We start from the raw sequence: 15,273 nt of genomic DNA, 5'->3' as shown, positions 1-15,273 counted from the left end.
CCAGACCTTCTCACCCTCACAGCCAGATTTCCACTCCCATCTTTTTCCAGGCTCTCTGGCAGCTAATCAATCTTCACAAGAGGTTTTCCTTCCTTTTGCCAGTGTAATAAATTTACAGCCTTGAGATCACTGTACCAAGACCTAACAACACTGCAGCACTAATAATGTCATTCTGAGGGCTAAATCAGCCAACAAGGTACTGGCTGAGTATCATTTCTTTGACTATTTGTCATTATCTCCCTATATGCTTTGATTACTTTTTTTCCTTGACATGCAGGCTTTGTGATTTGTCTGACATACTTACCTTTGAACTTTATTCGGAACAAGCCCTAACTCAGCCTTGGATTAATTGAAAATATATATATTTAATTTAAATCCTGTTTTTAAAAAAGACTCTTGCAGCTGCAAATCTTGCCAGAAGGTGGAACTGAAGCTCCATCTCCAGCAGCTGCTCCAGCACAACTGACAGGAATGCACTTAAAAGCCTTGGATTCAGTTAGTCCTTTCCCTCTTTTTCTCGAGGCAGCTGCTGGAAAGAACTCTGTCTAACATTCCAAGTGGATTAATTATTCTGTTAGATCTGTTTTAACGAAATCCAATTATCTAAACATCATATCAGGTCTGAAGGGACTTTTAGTACTCATTTAAAATCATGAAATTTTTCTTATTACAGATACTGCCTGAAAGAAATTTTTTTTGTTCAGTCTTTTGGTACTTTGGTTTCTCAGCAGTCAGAGTTTACCAGGCAGAAATGTGACTATTTCTAGTAACAGAACTCAGGAAGCTGGTACTTTTAACAGAGTGTCAGCACATTTTTCAGTGAATTATTGGGTCACATTATTCAGTCTATTCCAGAGGCACTGATCAAGATGCAGACCCTGAATGTGAGGTTGTTCCTTTTCAGCTGTATATAGAGTTCTCCAGAGAGCTGTCAAAGCAGAGAACATCAAGAAAAAAGGTGTGCTGCAACTTTCCTGGGGTCACAGTGCTGGCAAGGGGCACAGCAAGAATTGCATCCACCTCCTGAAACAGAGTTGTTTGCAGACAGCACTGTGCCTTCCCAGGGCACTGCAATTAAATGTATTAATTGTTCAGTTTAACAATAGATCCATTATCATTCCCTTCTGTTTTTTACTTCTCTCTCCCCTCCCTTCACCCAGACTCTCAAACCACAGCCAATTCTGTACCTCTTTTTGAGGAACAGAACCACTGAGAGACTCGCAGCCTTAAATGTAATGGAAACATTTGCTAATGAATGAGCCCTCGTTATGCACATTACAAGGAAACACTTAATTGACAGTGGCCACCAGATAACAGGGTTTAATTAATAAATCTATGTGGCGTCACATACACCACAGGAAGGGATTACAGGGGTTAAAGTGTCTGTCTGGTGGACTTTTATGGAAGAGTTGTGTTGCCTGTCTTTTACCATGAATAACCCGCGTGTCTGTGACCCAGCACTTGCAAAGGGAGGGCAGTTGGTTCTGGGAGCACAGCAGCATGTTTGAACATGGCTGGGATGGCCTCTGAAGCACACCAAAGGTACATTTGTCTCCTTGCCTCTCCAGCCATCTGGGCTCCTGTGCTGCTTTCTGTTCCACTGCACACACGGCCCGAGTTGGACAGACAGGCTTCTCAAACTCAGCAGTTAATGACCAGGTCATTAGTGTCATTAGTGCCTCAGACAGGCTGTCAGCACCCACTCCCCCGTGGGAGCACACTGCTGAAACTGTTGATAACTGTATTGATGAACTAATGAAGCTCTGCTCACCTTCCAGTGACTCCATAGCCAGTGGGAACAAGGCTCTGGAGATCCCACTGCAGTCTGTTAGGGAATATGGATTACTGTCTCTCTGACCTAAAGCTGTTTTCCACCTTTGCAGTGTGATGTGAGAAGGTCACAGGGAGTCCAGGGCTCCTGATCAGTCTGTGTTTTGGTAAAACTGGAAGGTCCTATGCCATTGGCAGGGTTGGGACAAGGTGAGCTATAAGGTCCCTTCCAACACAAACCATTCTGTGAGTCTGTGATTGACATCCTCTTCTATTTGCATGCTCATTTTAAAGCTGAAAGGGTTTGTTTGTGACACACAAAGGGGTAACATTCACAACCACCATCAGCCAGGAATACTCACCTTTACCCACTCTGCTCCTGCTTGGATGCACATCACCCTCAGAAATCCCTGCAGAGGGGTGGGAAAGCAGCAGCTGCCCACATTAACCTTTGCCCAGGAGGGCTGTACCTCCCAACAGCAGCTGGTCAAGCCCTGTGGAACCAAATAGAACCAGCACCATTTATCCCAGACCATGGGCCAGGCTGCACATTATGCCCAGAGTGGCAACTGGGCAAGAGGGGAGCAAAGGCTCTGTGCCTGGAGTGGTACCTCAGACCCAGAGAGCCCTTTGGGACATGGCAGAGTTGTTTGTTCTCCTACACACAGGAGCATCTTGGAGAAATGTGGCCATACCCGTTCTGCTGAGAACAATTAGGGACAGAAAACCCTTTAACTGCTCTTTGCCTTCCCAGCAATCAGTTGTGGCTCACCAGTACAGCCCCAGCCACCATCCTTAGCCTGAATTAAGGTGTCATTGTTCCTGCCTTCAGTATATATGTTAAAAAATAAATTAGAAATCACACTAAGTTGAAAGGAGTAAATTTTCTCAAGGATCAGGTCTTTATTGTTAACCAGTTACTTATTCAACCAAGAAAACAGTTGGACCATGGAGACCTAATTCGCTGGTAATTATTCTCAAGCTTTGCCTTATCTGTATCACAAGACAGATCTTTATCCTCTATCAGTAAAATCTCATTGCAAGCAATGGAGCAGGAATCATCTGTTAAACAGGGTCCTGTTCAAAGTCCCAATATTCTGGAAGAATGGGGATTTTCACACTCAGGTCTGCAGAAACATCTTACTGCAATTACTTTATTACTATTAGTCACTATCAGGCTATGAAGGAGTAGTAATAAGTTGAAAAGAAACATGGTTTACTATGAAAAATTGTGTATTTTAATTTGTTCTCTAGCTGCAGCTGAATAATTTCTTTCTGCTCTCTTAGAAGGAGACTTTCCATAAGCTCTGACCCTTCCTCCAAGTGTTAATGTACATACCTACTTTAATGCTTCTATATTAATAGACTTAGAGCTACAGCTGTGGTAAACCATGATTTTCTTTAATACACAAAGCACAGAATAGGACACAGAGAAGAATTAAGACTAAGGAGTCTCCAAGTGCTCCCTGACCCCTCTAGCTTATAAGGAGATTTCCTGCCTACACCAGGGATCCATGGCTGATGAAAATAAAATGTTGTGTGAGCTAGAAAGACTTCAGAAACTAAGTCTTAGAACATTCTTTTTTCAGTGCTAAACCATACATCAATGGGAAGTTTAGCATTGAGAAAAAAAAGATATTTGTATAATAATCTATGATAATATGCCCTTACTCTAAGAGCTCAGACCTGTCTTTTCTTCATAGCAGCCTTCTAGCCCAACATTGTGCAATTATTATAACCTATAATTAACCTATATAAGCTCATTTTACATTACTTTAACAGTTAAAACACTTTGTTTTCAATTGCTGAGATTAACATTCAGCTATTAACACAATATAAAGAGCTACCATAACTATGACAGCTCTCTTAGACTGTCTTGTCCCCTTCTTAGAGTGCAGAAGGCACTTAGCACAATGACCTCTAGTCATTGCTTGTGGGTGGAAGTGCCAGGCCTTGGACAGCTTATGAAAGGGGGAAGAGCCTTCCTTCTACTTATTTCTCTTTTTTTCTTCTCCTTATAGCAGGAAGACTTTCACAACAAAACATGAAGTCCTGACTGAAGAAGGAAGGTGTTGCCCCAAAATGAGAGCTAAGCTATGAAGAATTTAAATGTAAGATATTAGTGCAGTTAAGGAGGAGCATATCTGGAATATGAAGAATTGTTAATGGCAGGCTGGTGGCAGACAGGGAGCAGGGACAAGCTTCCAGGCTGAGTCTAGAGACGTTTCTTTTCTGTGTTAAGGATACCCTACAGTTGCTGCTGTTGCTTCTTCCATCAGGAAAGTGGAACTTTATCTACCCTGGGAAATCTTTGAAATGGGTGGAAGGCAAATGAGAACAATTCTGCCTTGCAAACAGACACGGTGAGGATCTGTGCAGTCTGGGTTAAGCCCTGAGTGAAAGACACTGCTCAGTTACCACTGAGACAGCCCTGAGGCTCCCAGCAGCTGTAAGATCCACAGCAGTAGGAATTAAAGTTTTTCAGAATACCATTGGAAAAGGACTGGGGAGAGCAGGCAAGGAAATAGGTGATGATGAGAAGAAAAACAACTCAGGATCAAGCATAAAGCTGAGACTAGGGGCAGAAAAAAGGGACAACTGAGTTATGGGACTTGAGGGTGCTCCTTATATAAGGGGACTGGACACACTGGACACATATACCAGTTGCTTGATGTCCTACACCCCATTTGCACTGATAACACAGTGAGAGCTCTGGGGCTTAACTATTGGCACCAGAGTCTTAACAGCTACGTGTATTTGAACATCCTAATCACAGGGAATGGCAATGGAATTAGAGCTGATTCCTCCCTGTTCCTCACTGGCTGGTTTGTCTGATGCTGAGCCTGGGGTCAGGGCCTGTCTCTGCATGGAGCTGGGATCACCCAAAAACCAAAGTCTGTGTTGTGGGGAGGGGAGGCCAGGCAGAGCCTGGAGCTGAGCAGCAGCACAGCCTGAGGGATTGCAGATTCCTGCAGGTACCTCAGTGCTGTCCAGCAGTCTGAGTGTGACAGATTTGCTTCCAGAGTGGCACCGGTGCAGCCAGGCCCTTCTTCAGGATCAAACCTTTCAGTCCAGGGCTGCTCTGAGGGTTTCAGTGTTCTGAGCAGCTCTGACTGAGCTGAGATAAAGAAGCTGAGTGCTCTGCAGGCAGCCCCACTGTCAGTGCAGTGTCCTCTGCAGCATTCCCAAACCCCTGGAGCTGAGTGCTGGCTCCAGCTGATGTTGAAATACCTAACTGCTGCAACCCAGGCAACAAATCCTTCTGGGAATGGCACAGTTCTCCAGCTCTGGTGATGAAATTGGTTCCTGAGCTGGTACACAGGTAAGGATTCTATGACTTTGTGGAAGGTCAAGGAATGGCACAGAGCATCATAGGAAACCAAACTAGGCAATTTTGATAGGAAAGAGCCTCCTCTGTGTTTCAAGCCCCAGACTCTACCTTGGCTGGCTTCCATGCACACAGCCAGTCCTCTGCCTGCTCCTCAGGAGGGTAAACTTGGCCAGGACCTCTGGAAAGGACTTCTCACTGTAGCTGAGGTTTTGCTCTTTCCTTGTTTAGAAGGAGTTCATCTATTTATAGGCATGACCAGGCTCTTCTCTGTCCTTCCCTTAGCACTAGGCAATGAAAGTCCTGGCCTTACCTGTGGCTGCAGGAATGCTACAGTAATTTTGGTATGCTCTGTTATTTATTTAGCCCCTGTGTCCCCTTGTTTGTCCTTGTATTAATTAAGCACAAGTTTATCTATAGCAGTGAATTGCAGCAGCACAGCACCTGGTAAGTGAAGAGGATGTGCTGGGCTGTTCCAGCATACTGGGACAACTGGTCTGGCTGGCAGCTCCTGACTCTGCAGCCTGTCAGCAGGGGAAGCTTGAGCAGCTCCTGTAGGACACTCAGCCCCTGGGCTCTCTGGGAATGGGGGTCCTGCTTGCTCTTGGATGACTGTACAAAGGTTTGGACTGGGGTCCTGCAAAGCCCAGAATGATGTAGGTTGTCTAAAAACCATTAATAAAGATCAGAACTCGATGGCATCAATAACTCCCTTTGGGCTTCTTGCAGGCTGAGATAGTGGCAGATTGTCAAAATTATTTAACATCCTGGAACACCACCCATTCCAGTATGAATAGGTTTCTTGTGCACAACTCACATGATCCTGGTGTTTTCCTGGTGTCTCTATGGAGACTGGAGACATTCTTCTGGCCTATTGGTTGGGAATATTTTCTTTGCTGCTTTCAGGTAAATTGTCTTGTAGAAAAAAAAAGCAGAGATAATCCTCTGGATAATGAATAAAGCATCAGTCACAGAACACCAAAACATCCTGGCTGTTTTATAGAAGGAGTTGCAAATATTTTGATTTTTCCTTTTTAAAACACTACCAGCTTGGCAGAGATTTAGCAAGACTTGTGCAAAAAATAATTGGCCTTAGGCAAAGCTGGATGAAGCATTCACATGTGGATCCTCATCCAAATGAGGCTGGAGCATGGATTAAAGAGTGAAGCAGTGTTAGATTTGGGAAGCCTTCCCTGCCAAAAATTGGGGGTGTTTTTTGAAAGATGTTCCAATTCCAAACATGCTCACTCTCATGAGATTAGATACTTCCCCTCACAATTGGCTCCAGTCCCTCTAGGAAAGTGAGTTAAATGAGATTGTTGTTACCTTGGCCATATTAAAATAGTTGTCTCTGTTTTCACTGGCATCCTGGAGAGGACAACAATGTGGGCAGGAGGAGGGTGATGGCTGGATGCTTCCTTCCCTTAATGGTGGGTTGTCACAGCAGTGTGATTCACTGGAGAAAGGGGAACACTGTTTATTGTCCCATGAATATTTGTGGTGACTAGTAGGGGACCAAGGCTTCTGCCTTGCCCACACTGGACCCTCAGGTGGCACAGAATCGTCCTTTGCATTCCTGGTTGCCATTCCCCAACTCTGTAGCCCTAGTTTGTAAGTCCAGGATGCAGCCTCTTAGCTGTTGCCTGGAAAAACCAATCCCACTGGCTGACAGATGAGCTCTGTTCCTTGGCATAGCCTCTGGTGTTCGTGGTGTCTGTGCAACTCCAGGAAAATCAGAGCCACCCCACACACATCTCTCTAAATGCCTTCAGCTCTGCCAGTGGGTCTGTCTCAGGATTCACAGTGACTTCCTTCTTCTGCTTTGGTTCCTTGGTGCCCTGGCTAGTGGCACAGAAAGGCCCTGGGAGCTCAGGGAATTACTCCAACTCCAGTGCCAGGGTCTGGTTGGGTTTTGGTAGCAACAGAGCCTAGGGAAGGAGAAGGAGAAGCTGCTCAGGTGCTGTGTGTCCTGCAAAGAGGTAACTGGAAAAAAATGAGCACAAAGTCTCAAAGTGTGCTCTGGAGGAAAAAATGAGGTCATAGAGGAAAATTCTGGGAATTAGATTCTGCTCTGCCTGGTGAAGACATGATGGTGAGTGAGATCTGGCTTCTGTCCTGAGCATTAATAGAGGGAAACTTTGCCTCAGTTTCTCTGTGTGTAGATCTGAGGCCACATTTAGGATTCCTTTTTTAGGGATTTTGCAATTATATCATGAACTTTATGGCTTGTGTGTTCTGAGCCTGCTATCAGCACTGATAAAAATGGTTATTAGCTGTACTATTACTTTAAATCAGAGCATCTTAACTAATTTGGGGGCTGGCCAGTGGCTCCAGTCACATGATGAATACCCTTATACTCTATTTCTAGATGATTCAAAGTTGGCTCTAGGCAAGGGAGATTAGGTTTAGGGCTTGAGGCAGAGCAGGAAATAAAACAAAGGTGTCCAAATTGATAGTTCAGCTTTCAGTATAATTTTATTGAAGAAAGTAACTCAAGCTTTTGTTTATTCTGAGCATGTCAAGGACAGCTTTGTAGTGATGCTGCTCTAAGCCCAGTGCTGTCCATTAAGGGACAAACCCAGAGCCAGGAATGGTTTGAAACCACACAAATGCTGCAGCATCACAGTGGGGGGATAGGCAGTAGGAGGGAATCAGCTGGACTCAGAGTGAGGTCTGGTGACACTCAAAGAGGTTGCAGGCAGATATAAGGTGACAGGGGAAAGAATGCAATTGAGGATTTGAGACAGGCTCCATGGCTTTGGAGGCTGAAAAAAATTTCCAATGAAACTGCTGGGCTTGGAGCAGTCATATTCCACAGTCACTTAGGCCAGGAGGGAAATTTGGTTGTAAAGATAATCTGGGAGCAAAGAGCCCCCTCGGAAGGTGATGGGGTGTGTGAGCTTGTGCAGTTGCTGCTCTGCAGTTTCTGTTTCCTCGGCTGCTCAGAGGTATCATCATCTGCAAAGGGGCCAAGGTAAAGTTCAGGGTCAACAAACACTGGTTGCTTTTCCATCCTCTGCCTTTACAAGGCTTTCCAGGAGATGGGAAGGAGACCCTGCTCAGAGGTGGCTTTCTGTCAACAAGCATTTCTGTCAGGGGAATGCACAGGACTGGGGGATTCACTTACCCACCAGTCAGGTGGGTTTTCCTCCTGTGTGCATGTGTGGGATGTTTTACACTCTCCCTGGCTTTAAAAAAAAAAATCTTCCTGGCCAATGCCCTTTTCTCTGGCATGGGGCAGATACTAGAAACTCTATTTATGTGAGGCAGATGCTGAGATTTTTTACTCAAAGGGATTTTTATGCACTGAGACCTTTCATGCTGAGAGGAAAAAGCCTCTGGATTCTCTGAAGCAAAGCACTGGTCTGACTTGTGCCTTCCTCTTTCTAGGCACACATTTGATTTTTCTATACTGGATCAAGAATCAAGACCAGTATCATGCTGAAGAAGGCATGCACTTGAGATTAGAGTGTCAGTGTTTAGCAGGATTTTGTCTGTACAGATCTGTTTTCAAAGGTGGTTGCATTTCACTGGAAAAGGGACTTCTCTAGTGATTAAAAATGGTAATGTCAGGGGCTTGCAAAAGGTATTTTTGCCCTTCTGATATGCAAACAGGAATTCAGCCTGAGAGCCAATGCACTTTCAGACTTTAGCACTTTAGTTCATCCTGCCAATTCTATCAAAATAGGTTTGCATTTTAAATTCTTGTGGAAACAGGTGAGCTGAAAACCCAACAGACAGAATTTTTCTCTTTAGGCAAACAATCCCGGTGTGCTCAGCAATGCACAAATACAGCAGCAAGTGATCACAACCAGCTGACTCTGCCCTAAGCAGAGCCACTTGAGTAGTACCTAAATCACAAATTTAGTAATACAGCAGCCACTTAATTCCTCTTGCCTTAATCACTGTCTCTCATGGTAATGTTTGTGCTGGGACTAAACAAGTCAACTCAAAGGTGCTTAATCATTTTCCCAAGGTGCACCACACCTGTGGGGCTCTGGCATTGCAGGCAAAATTAGCACAAACTGAAAATTTTCATTTTCCAAATGAAAACTAGTTGTCTCCAGAAACCCCAATTTAGAGAGTCTGCTGCCATATCTCTCGTGATTGAACACAACTGCTCTCCTGGACAATCTATTTCCAGCTCTCTGGTGCTGGGCTGACCTCCCTGCTTTTCCTTAGAAATGACTTTTTTATTACTGGCTGACAGGCTTGCAGCAGTGCTATTTTCCTCCTCAATTCTGATTGAAAAAATGCTTTAGTCTGTGGAGGATTGTGTCCCTTGGATTAATTCCCTCTTGGAAAAGGGCCAAAACCCTGGTCCCAGCTGCCTGGCTGCCATTTGTGGCATGCAGGTGCTGGTCTGGCAGAGACTGTCAAATCTCCTGCCCTCCAAAGCCTCCCGAATGTGCCTTTCACTCCCAGCCTCCTGCCCGGTCCCAGCTCCCAGCCATGAGAGAAACCTCGGGGAGAAGCACTTACCAGCAAGGCTGTCCTGCATGGCAGGAGCGCTGGGGCTCCAACAGCTGCTTGGGGTTTGAGTCCCCTTGGCAGATGTTCGCTATTCCAGCCACTTCATTAATTTTGGAAACAAAACCCCTGATTATTCCTGACCAAAGCGCCCCCTTTTTGACTGACAGCCAGCGTGTGTTTCATACGACATAAACTGCCATATTGCTCCTGCCACGTACTTTTAAATACCATTAAAACAAAGAAATAAAGTTTCTAGCTGTGTCAGTGTGGGCTAGTCCCACCTGCCAGTTCATCCACTCGGGCTCAGGTGAGGGCATCACATTTGTAGGGTATGGGCAGAGGTGTCAGGCACACACCTCTGGATGCTGAGCCCTTCACTGTGAGACAGGAGCGTTCAAAGACGAGCAGAGTCTCCCGTCCGCCGTCGCCCGTGTGAGCTCGGCGAGCCCACGGTTTGCATCCACTCGTGATTCCTGGGCTGGATCTAGCCAAGCTCCTGGAATACTCTTCAGGAAACATTCCTCTGCTGTGTTGTGTCAGGTTTTGCAAAGGCAGGAAAAGCAGGATAAATGTGAAGCGGGGGTAGGGAGGCTGCAGCTCCTGGCCGGACCCCGAGGAAACACGGAGCAGTAAATGCCATTTGCTGCTTTGGGGCTTAAATAAGTGGCTTGCTCACTGTTGCTTCTGAAATATTCTTTGCAATAATTATCAGCAAGTACTAATTACTGAAGTTAGTGTTGCTAGTAATTACTTTGTTTCCTTAAAAAAAAAGGAAAAAAAAGGTGTCTGAAAAAGACGAAGAAAATGTGCTCCTGAAATGGTTTATGTCTGAATGAAGAGGTGAGTACTCATAAAACTGCATTCATAATAAAGTCCGTTCATCTGCTTAAATATCTGTAGTTTGTTTAGGAATTAAAACAGCAGTTTAAGTAATTTAAAAAGAGTTGTAATGTTGTGGAGGAGAGAAGTTCTTGAACTCCTTAGTTGTTACCATTCTAGTTAAATTCCTCGTGGTAAGATGGCTTTACTTTCTCAAAATAAAAAGAAATAAAACCATTTCCAACCAATTTATTTTAAATGAGAATGTCATCCCAATGGTTTAAAATGAGGAAAGTGCTTCGTTTTACTTTTGTTTTAATAGAATTTGCTGTGCTATGTTTTTAAAAAAATGTGATGAGGTTTTAATAAAAAAAAAATCAATGGATATATGGGAAGTTGGATATATTCTTGTGTCTGCCTTCCCGTTTCAACAGTGTGTGGACAATGCAAGTGTCTTATTTTGATTTAGAGTCTCTATAAATGAGCAACTGTATCAATGAATTTAAATGAAACTTTGAATTGAAAAAATAAATAGTACTTTTATAAAGGAGGCTAAAGATAGATTACAATGTTTTGAAGGCTTTTTAAAAATACAGTTAAAAAAAAAAAAAGTTGTTAAAATCGTTGGTTACAGTTCGAAATGGTTGTTGCCTTTTGCAAAAACAGATTGAGTTTTCTGTTACTAAAATAAGAGTTTGCTGTCATTTGGATTGCCAAAGCATGAGAACCAAAGAATGGCTGATAATTTTTTGCAAATTATATTTAAATCCTTGTGTGAAACCTGCAAATAATATTTTTGGGAGGGTGGTAAATCTCCATAATGAGCCTCTCTTTACCCGTTTAAAGTTAGTGAGCTGGCTGTGGGTTCTGGAAAACCTACAGCAACCACTGAATCCAGAGAATTCCTCCTGATACACTTTTCCCTGAGTAGAGTATCCTGGTGATTCCTGTCGGAGGCCATAGAGATGAGAAATAAAACTCAGCCCACAGCCTGGTAGGAAAACTTCCAGTGAGGAAGCCTCAGTACCCCTCAGCAGAAGGGGCTGAAAGCTCAGCTGAATCCAGCTGAACTAAGCAAGGATCTATCAGAAAATAACCTCAGACTTAAATCCAACTGAACTAAGCAAGGATCCATGAGAAAATAACCTCAGACTTAAATCCAGCTGAACTAAGCAAGGATCCATCAGAAAATAACCTCAGACTTAGGGTCCAAGTAACGCCGTTCCAGAGAAAAATAACTTTTACACAGCGCCCTGCAAGGCATCTATAAACAGGATTTTTTTCCCCTTCCTGCCACCCTCCAACACTTTGCGGCTCGGGAATAGGTTTGATGCTGTCGGGGCCGGGGATGCGGCACTCTCCTCCGGCAGCCCGCATTTTAACTTTTTTAGATAATTACAATCTAGAGAAGAGGAGGAGGGGGAGAAGAAAGGAGAAGAGGGGGGGGGGGGGGAGGGAAAGGGAAAAAAAAAAAAAAAAAAAGGGCCACACACACCCCAGTATCTTAAAATAGGAGCAGGGAGGGGAGAGGAGCGGCGGATCCTCCCAGCCCGGCGCAGGGTAACAATGGGGCTGGCGAGGAGCAGCGGGCGCCCTGATTGACAGCCTCAGCCTCCTAAAAAGGCCGCGGAGCGATGGGAGAGATGCTTATCGGCGGCTTTATATAGCGGGGAGCGCCGGGAGCGGCGCGGCCGCGGCGGGCACAGCGCGGGACAGCGGCACCGGCCGGCCCCGAGCCCATGCGAGCCGGGCGCGGCTCTGGCCGCCCCGCAGGGCACCCGCCATGCACGGCCGCCCCCAGCCCCAGCCCCTGCCCGGCCCGCAGCCCCCGCGGCTGCCCAAGGCAGGCAGGAGGCGCTACAAGACCTTCATGATCGACGAGATCCTCTCCAAGGAGACCTGCGACTACTTCGAGAAACTTTCGCTCTACTCCGTCTGCCCGTCGCTCCTGGTCCGGCCCAAGCCGCTGCACTCCTGCGCCGGTAAGCGAGACCCCAGCGGGGCCGGGGCTCTCGGGCGAGCGGCTCCTGCATCTCCCCCTGTATCCCTCAAACCCTGCCTGGACGAAACCCCGAAACCCGGCTTTCGCTCTGCATCCCTTCCAAATCCTGCCTGAACGAAACCCGGCTTTCACTCTGTATCCCCGCCAAACCCTGCCTGAACGAACCCGGCTTTCGCTCTGCATCCCCGCCAAACCCTGCCTGAACGAAATCCGGCTTTCGCTCTGCATCCCACTCAAACCCTGTCTGAACGAACCCGGCTTTGGCTCTCCATCCTCCCCAAACCCAGCTTTCACTCTCCATCCCCGCCAAACCCTGCCTCAACGAGCCCGGCTTTCGCTCTCCATCCTTCCCAAACCCTGCCTGGATGAAACTCGGCTTTTTCTCTCCATGCCCCATAAACCCGGCTTTGGCTCTCCATCCCCCCCAAACCCGGCTTTTGCTCTGCATACCCCCTAAACCCTGCCTGAACGAACCCGGCTTTCGCTCTCCATCCCCTCAAAACCCTGCCTGAACGAAACCCGGCTTTGGCTCTCCATCCCTCCCAGACCCGGCTTTGGCTCTCCATCCCCCCCAGACCCGGCTTTGGCTCTCCATCCCCCCCAAACCCGGCTTTCGCTCTCCATCCTCCCCAGACCCGGCTTTCGCTCTCCATCCCAGTCAAACCCTGCCTGAACGAACCTGGCTTTCGTTCTCCATCCCCCCCAAACCCTGCCTGGACGAAACCCGGCTTTGGCTCTCCATCCCCCCCAAACCCGGCTTTCGTTCTCCATCCCCCCCAAACCCTGCCTGGACGAAACCCGGCTTTGGCTCTCCATCCTTCCCAAACCCGGCTTTCGCTCTCCATTCCCCCCAGACCCGGCTTTGTCTCTCCATCTCCCCCAGACCCGGCTTTGGCTCTCCATCCCCCCCAAACCCGGCTTTGTCTCTCCATCTCCCCCAGACCCGGCTTTCGCTCTCCATCCCAGTCAAACCCTGCCTGAACGAACCTGGCTTTCGTTCTCCATCTCCCCCAAACCCTGCCTGGACGAAACCCGGCTTTGGCTCTCCATCCTCCCCAAACCCGGCTTCGGCTCTCCATCCCCCCCAAACCCGGCTTTGGCTCTCCATCCCCCCCAGACCCGGCTTTGGCTCTCCATCCCCCCCAGACCCGGCTTTCGCTCTCCATCCCCCCCAGACCCGGCTTTGGCTCTCCATCCCCCCCAGACCCGGCTTTCGCTCTCCATCCCCCCCAGACCCGGCTTTCGCTCTCCATCCCCGCTCCCTGGGTTTGTCAGTGCAGGGATCGTTGTTAGTCCCTATCAGGAACTAGCTGCTCTCAGTTAGTCACTATCAGTTTTTAGTTACTGTCAGTGTGTAGTGGAGGGGCTCAGCCTAATCGTCGTCGGGGTGTGTGTTGGAGCCAATATGTAAGCAGTGCTATTGATAATGAGTTAAGCAGCTCTACAGGAGTCTAGTTCCTGTAGAAATCGTCCTTCATCTTATGCTCGTTGAAATTTGTGGTGGTTTTTTCGTTATGTCTATGTGAGTACAAAGAAATTAACAGAAATATTGGGAAAAGGATTAAAAAAATCTATAGAGGCACAGTTTTTCTACCCTAAATTATCGTTTTCTTTGAAGGAAAGATTATTTGGAGTGGGCTGTTTCAAATAGGAAAAATGGGAAAATACTTGAAAAGATTTTGCAGACACCACAATTAAATACGCACAAGCGGCTCTGCCCTGCGCAGGCAGCACGATGAGCAATCGGGTCTCGACCATGGGCATTATAAAATTTCACAAGCACACTGGTCTAATGTGGGCGTTTGAAAATCCACATTAAAAGTAAAAACAGTATTCTTAGGATACATTCCAAATGTTAAAAAATATTTTTTAAAATCCCTCTTTCTGGTGAAGCAGGCATTTTTCCAGATTTTTGTTCTCCCGTAAGGTCATACTTCCAATGGTGACACATAATGTGTCAAGAGAAATGAGATGATGAATCTGCAACTTAAAAATGGATTCTTCAAAAAATCTTATATATTTCAAAATATTTGTAAAAGACTAAATAAATAAATAAATAAAATAATACCTATTTCAAGATCATAGAATTCTATTTTTCCTCTTTCTCTTTGCTGGAAAACATTTATTTTGCCCTTGTTTTAGACTGTGTTTAAAACCTCAAGGCCTGTGCTCTGGCTTAGGTTTGCTGGTTTAGTTTGTGATTTTTTATTGCTGAATATACATAAGAAGGATCTTTTCAGCTCTTAGCAGAGCTGTACTGATAGAAAACTTGCTGTTAGGGTACCCTAAGAGTCTGACAAATGGAATAAATCCATTCTCCAAGCATAAATCTTCCTTCAACCTCAATATTTATTTTGTAAATACTAGTTATTAAAGATCCAGGAGGGATTAGGGGGCTGGATCAGAGTTAAGACCCATGATGACCAGCTTTTGGGAAGAAGTTGCATGAACAATGTGATCCTCCATCAACATTTATTTCTTCCAACCAATTTGTGCGTGATGTCCCTTGCCTTCCCTAACTAATCACTGGCACATTTTATACAAGAACTAGCTGTTAATCAAGACACTGCTGACAAGGGACATTTGAGAGCTGATCCTTTGCTTCTGCGTGTGAAGTTCAGTGCGTGGCCAAACGTCCTGGAGGGTTTGGTGTGTGGCAGTGATGCACAGAGAGCTGGTTCTGCCTGCAGACCTCGACCCACCAGGACAGGGAAAGAGCTTTTCTCTCTTTCTGTACGGAAAGAGGAAGAATTAGAAAAGAAACTCCCTTTAGCACCCAAAAGGAATATTAACCTGGGTATTATCATTGTCCAGAAGAACTACTACAGCATAAATAAATACGGTCTGAATGTCACCTAAAATATCCTCAGAATTTTGGATG

The 15,273-nt window shown here is 46.0% G+C and overlaps 1 protein-coding gene across 1 annotated transcript in view; it reads left to right on the top strand.

The window, feature by feature from the left end:
• Positions 1-12,081: 12,081 nt before the first annotated feature.
• BARX2 (BARX homeobox 2) overlaps positions 12,082-15,273 on the top strand; it is a 34,310-nt gene continuing 31,118 nt past the window's right edge. Inside the window, exon 1 of the mRNA XM_056509862.1 lies at positions 12,082-12,372. Coding sequence (XP_056365837.1) covers positions 12,174-12,372 — 199 coding nt within the window. The 5' untranslated portion in view covers positions 12,082-12,173. The remainder of the gene's footprint in view (positions 12,373-15,273) is intronic.

Source organism: Oenanthe melanoleuca, chromosome 24, assembly GCF_029582105.1.
Source record: "Oenanthe melanoleuca isolate GR-GAL-2019-014 chromosome 24, OMel1.0, whole genome shotgun sequence".
In the NCBI taxonomy this organism is placed as follows: Eukaryota; Metazoa; Chordata; class Aves; order Passeriformes; family Muscicapidae; genus Oenanthe; species Oenanthe melanoleuca.
Note: the sequence above shows the minus strand (reverse complement) of the source record. Positions and strands in the feature narration are given on the sequence as shown.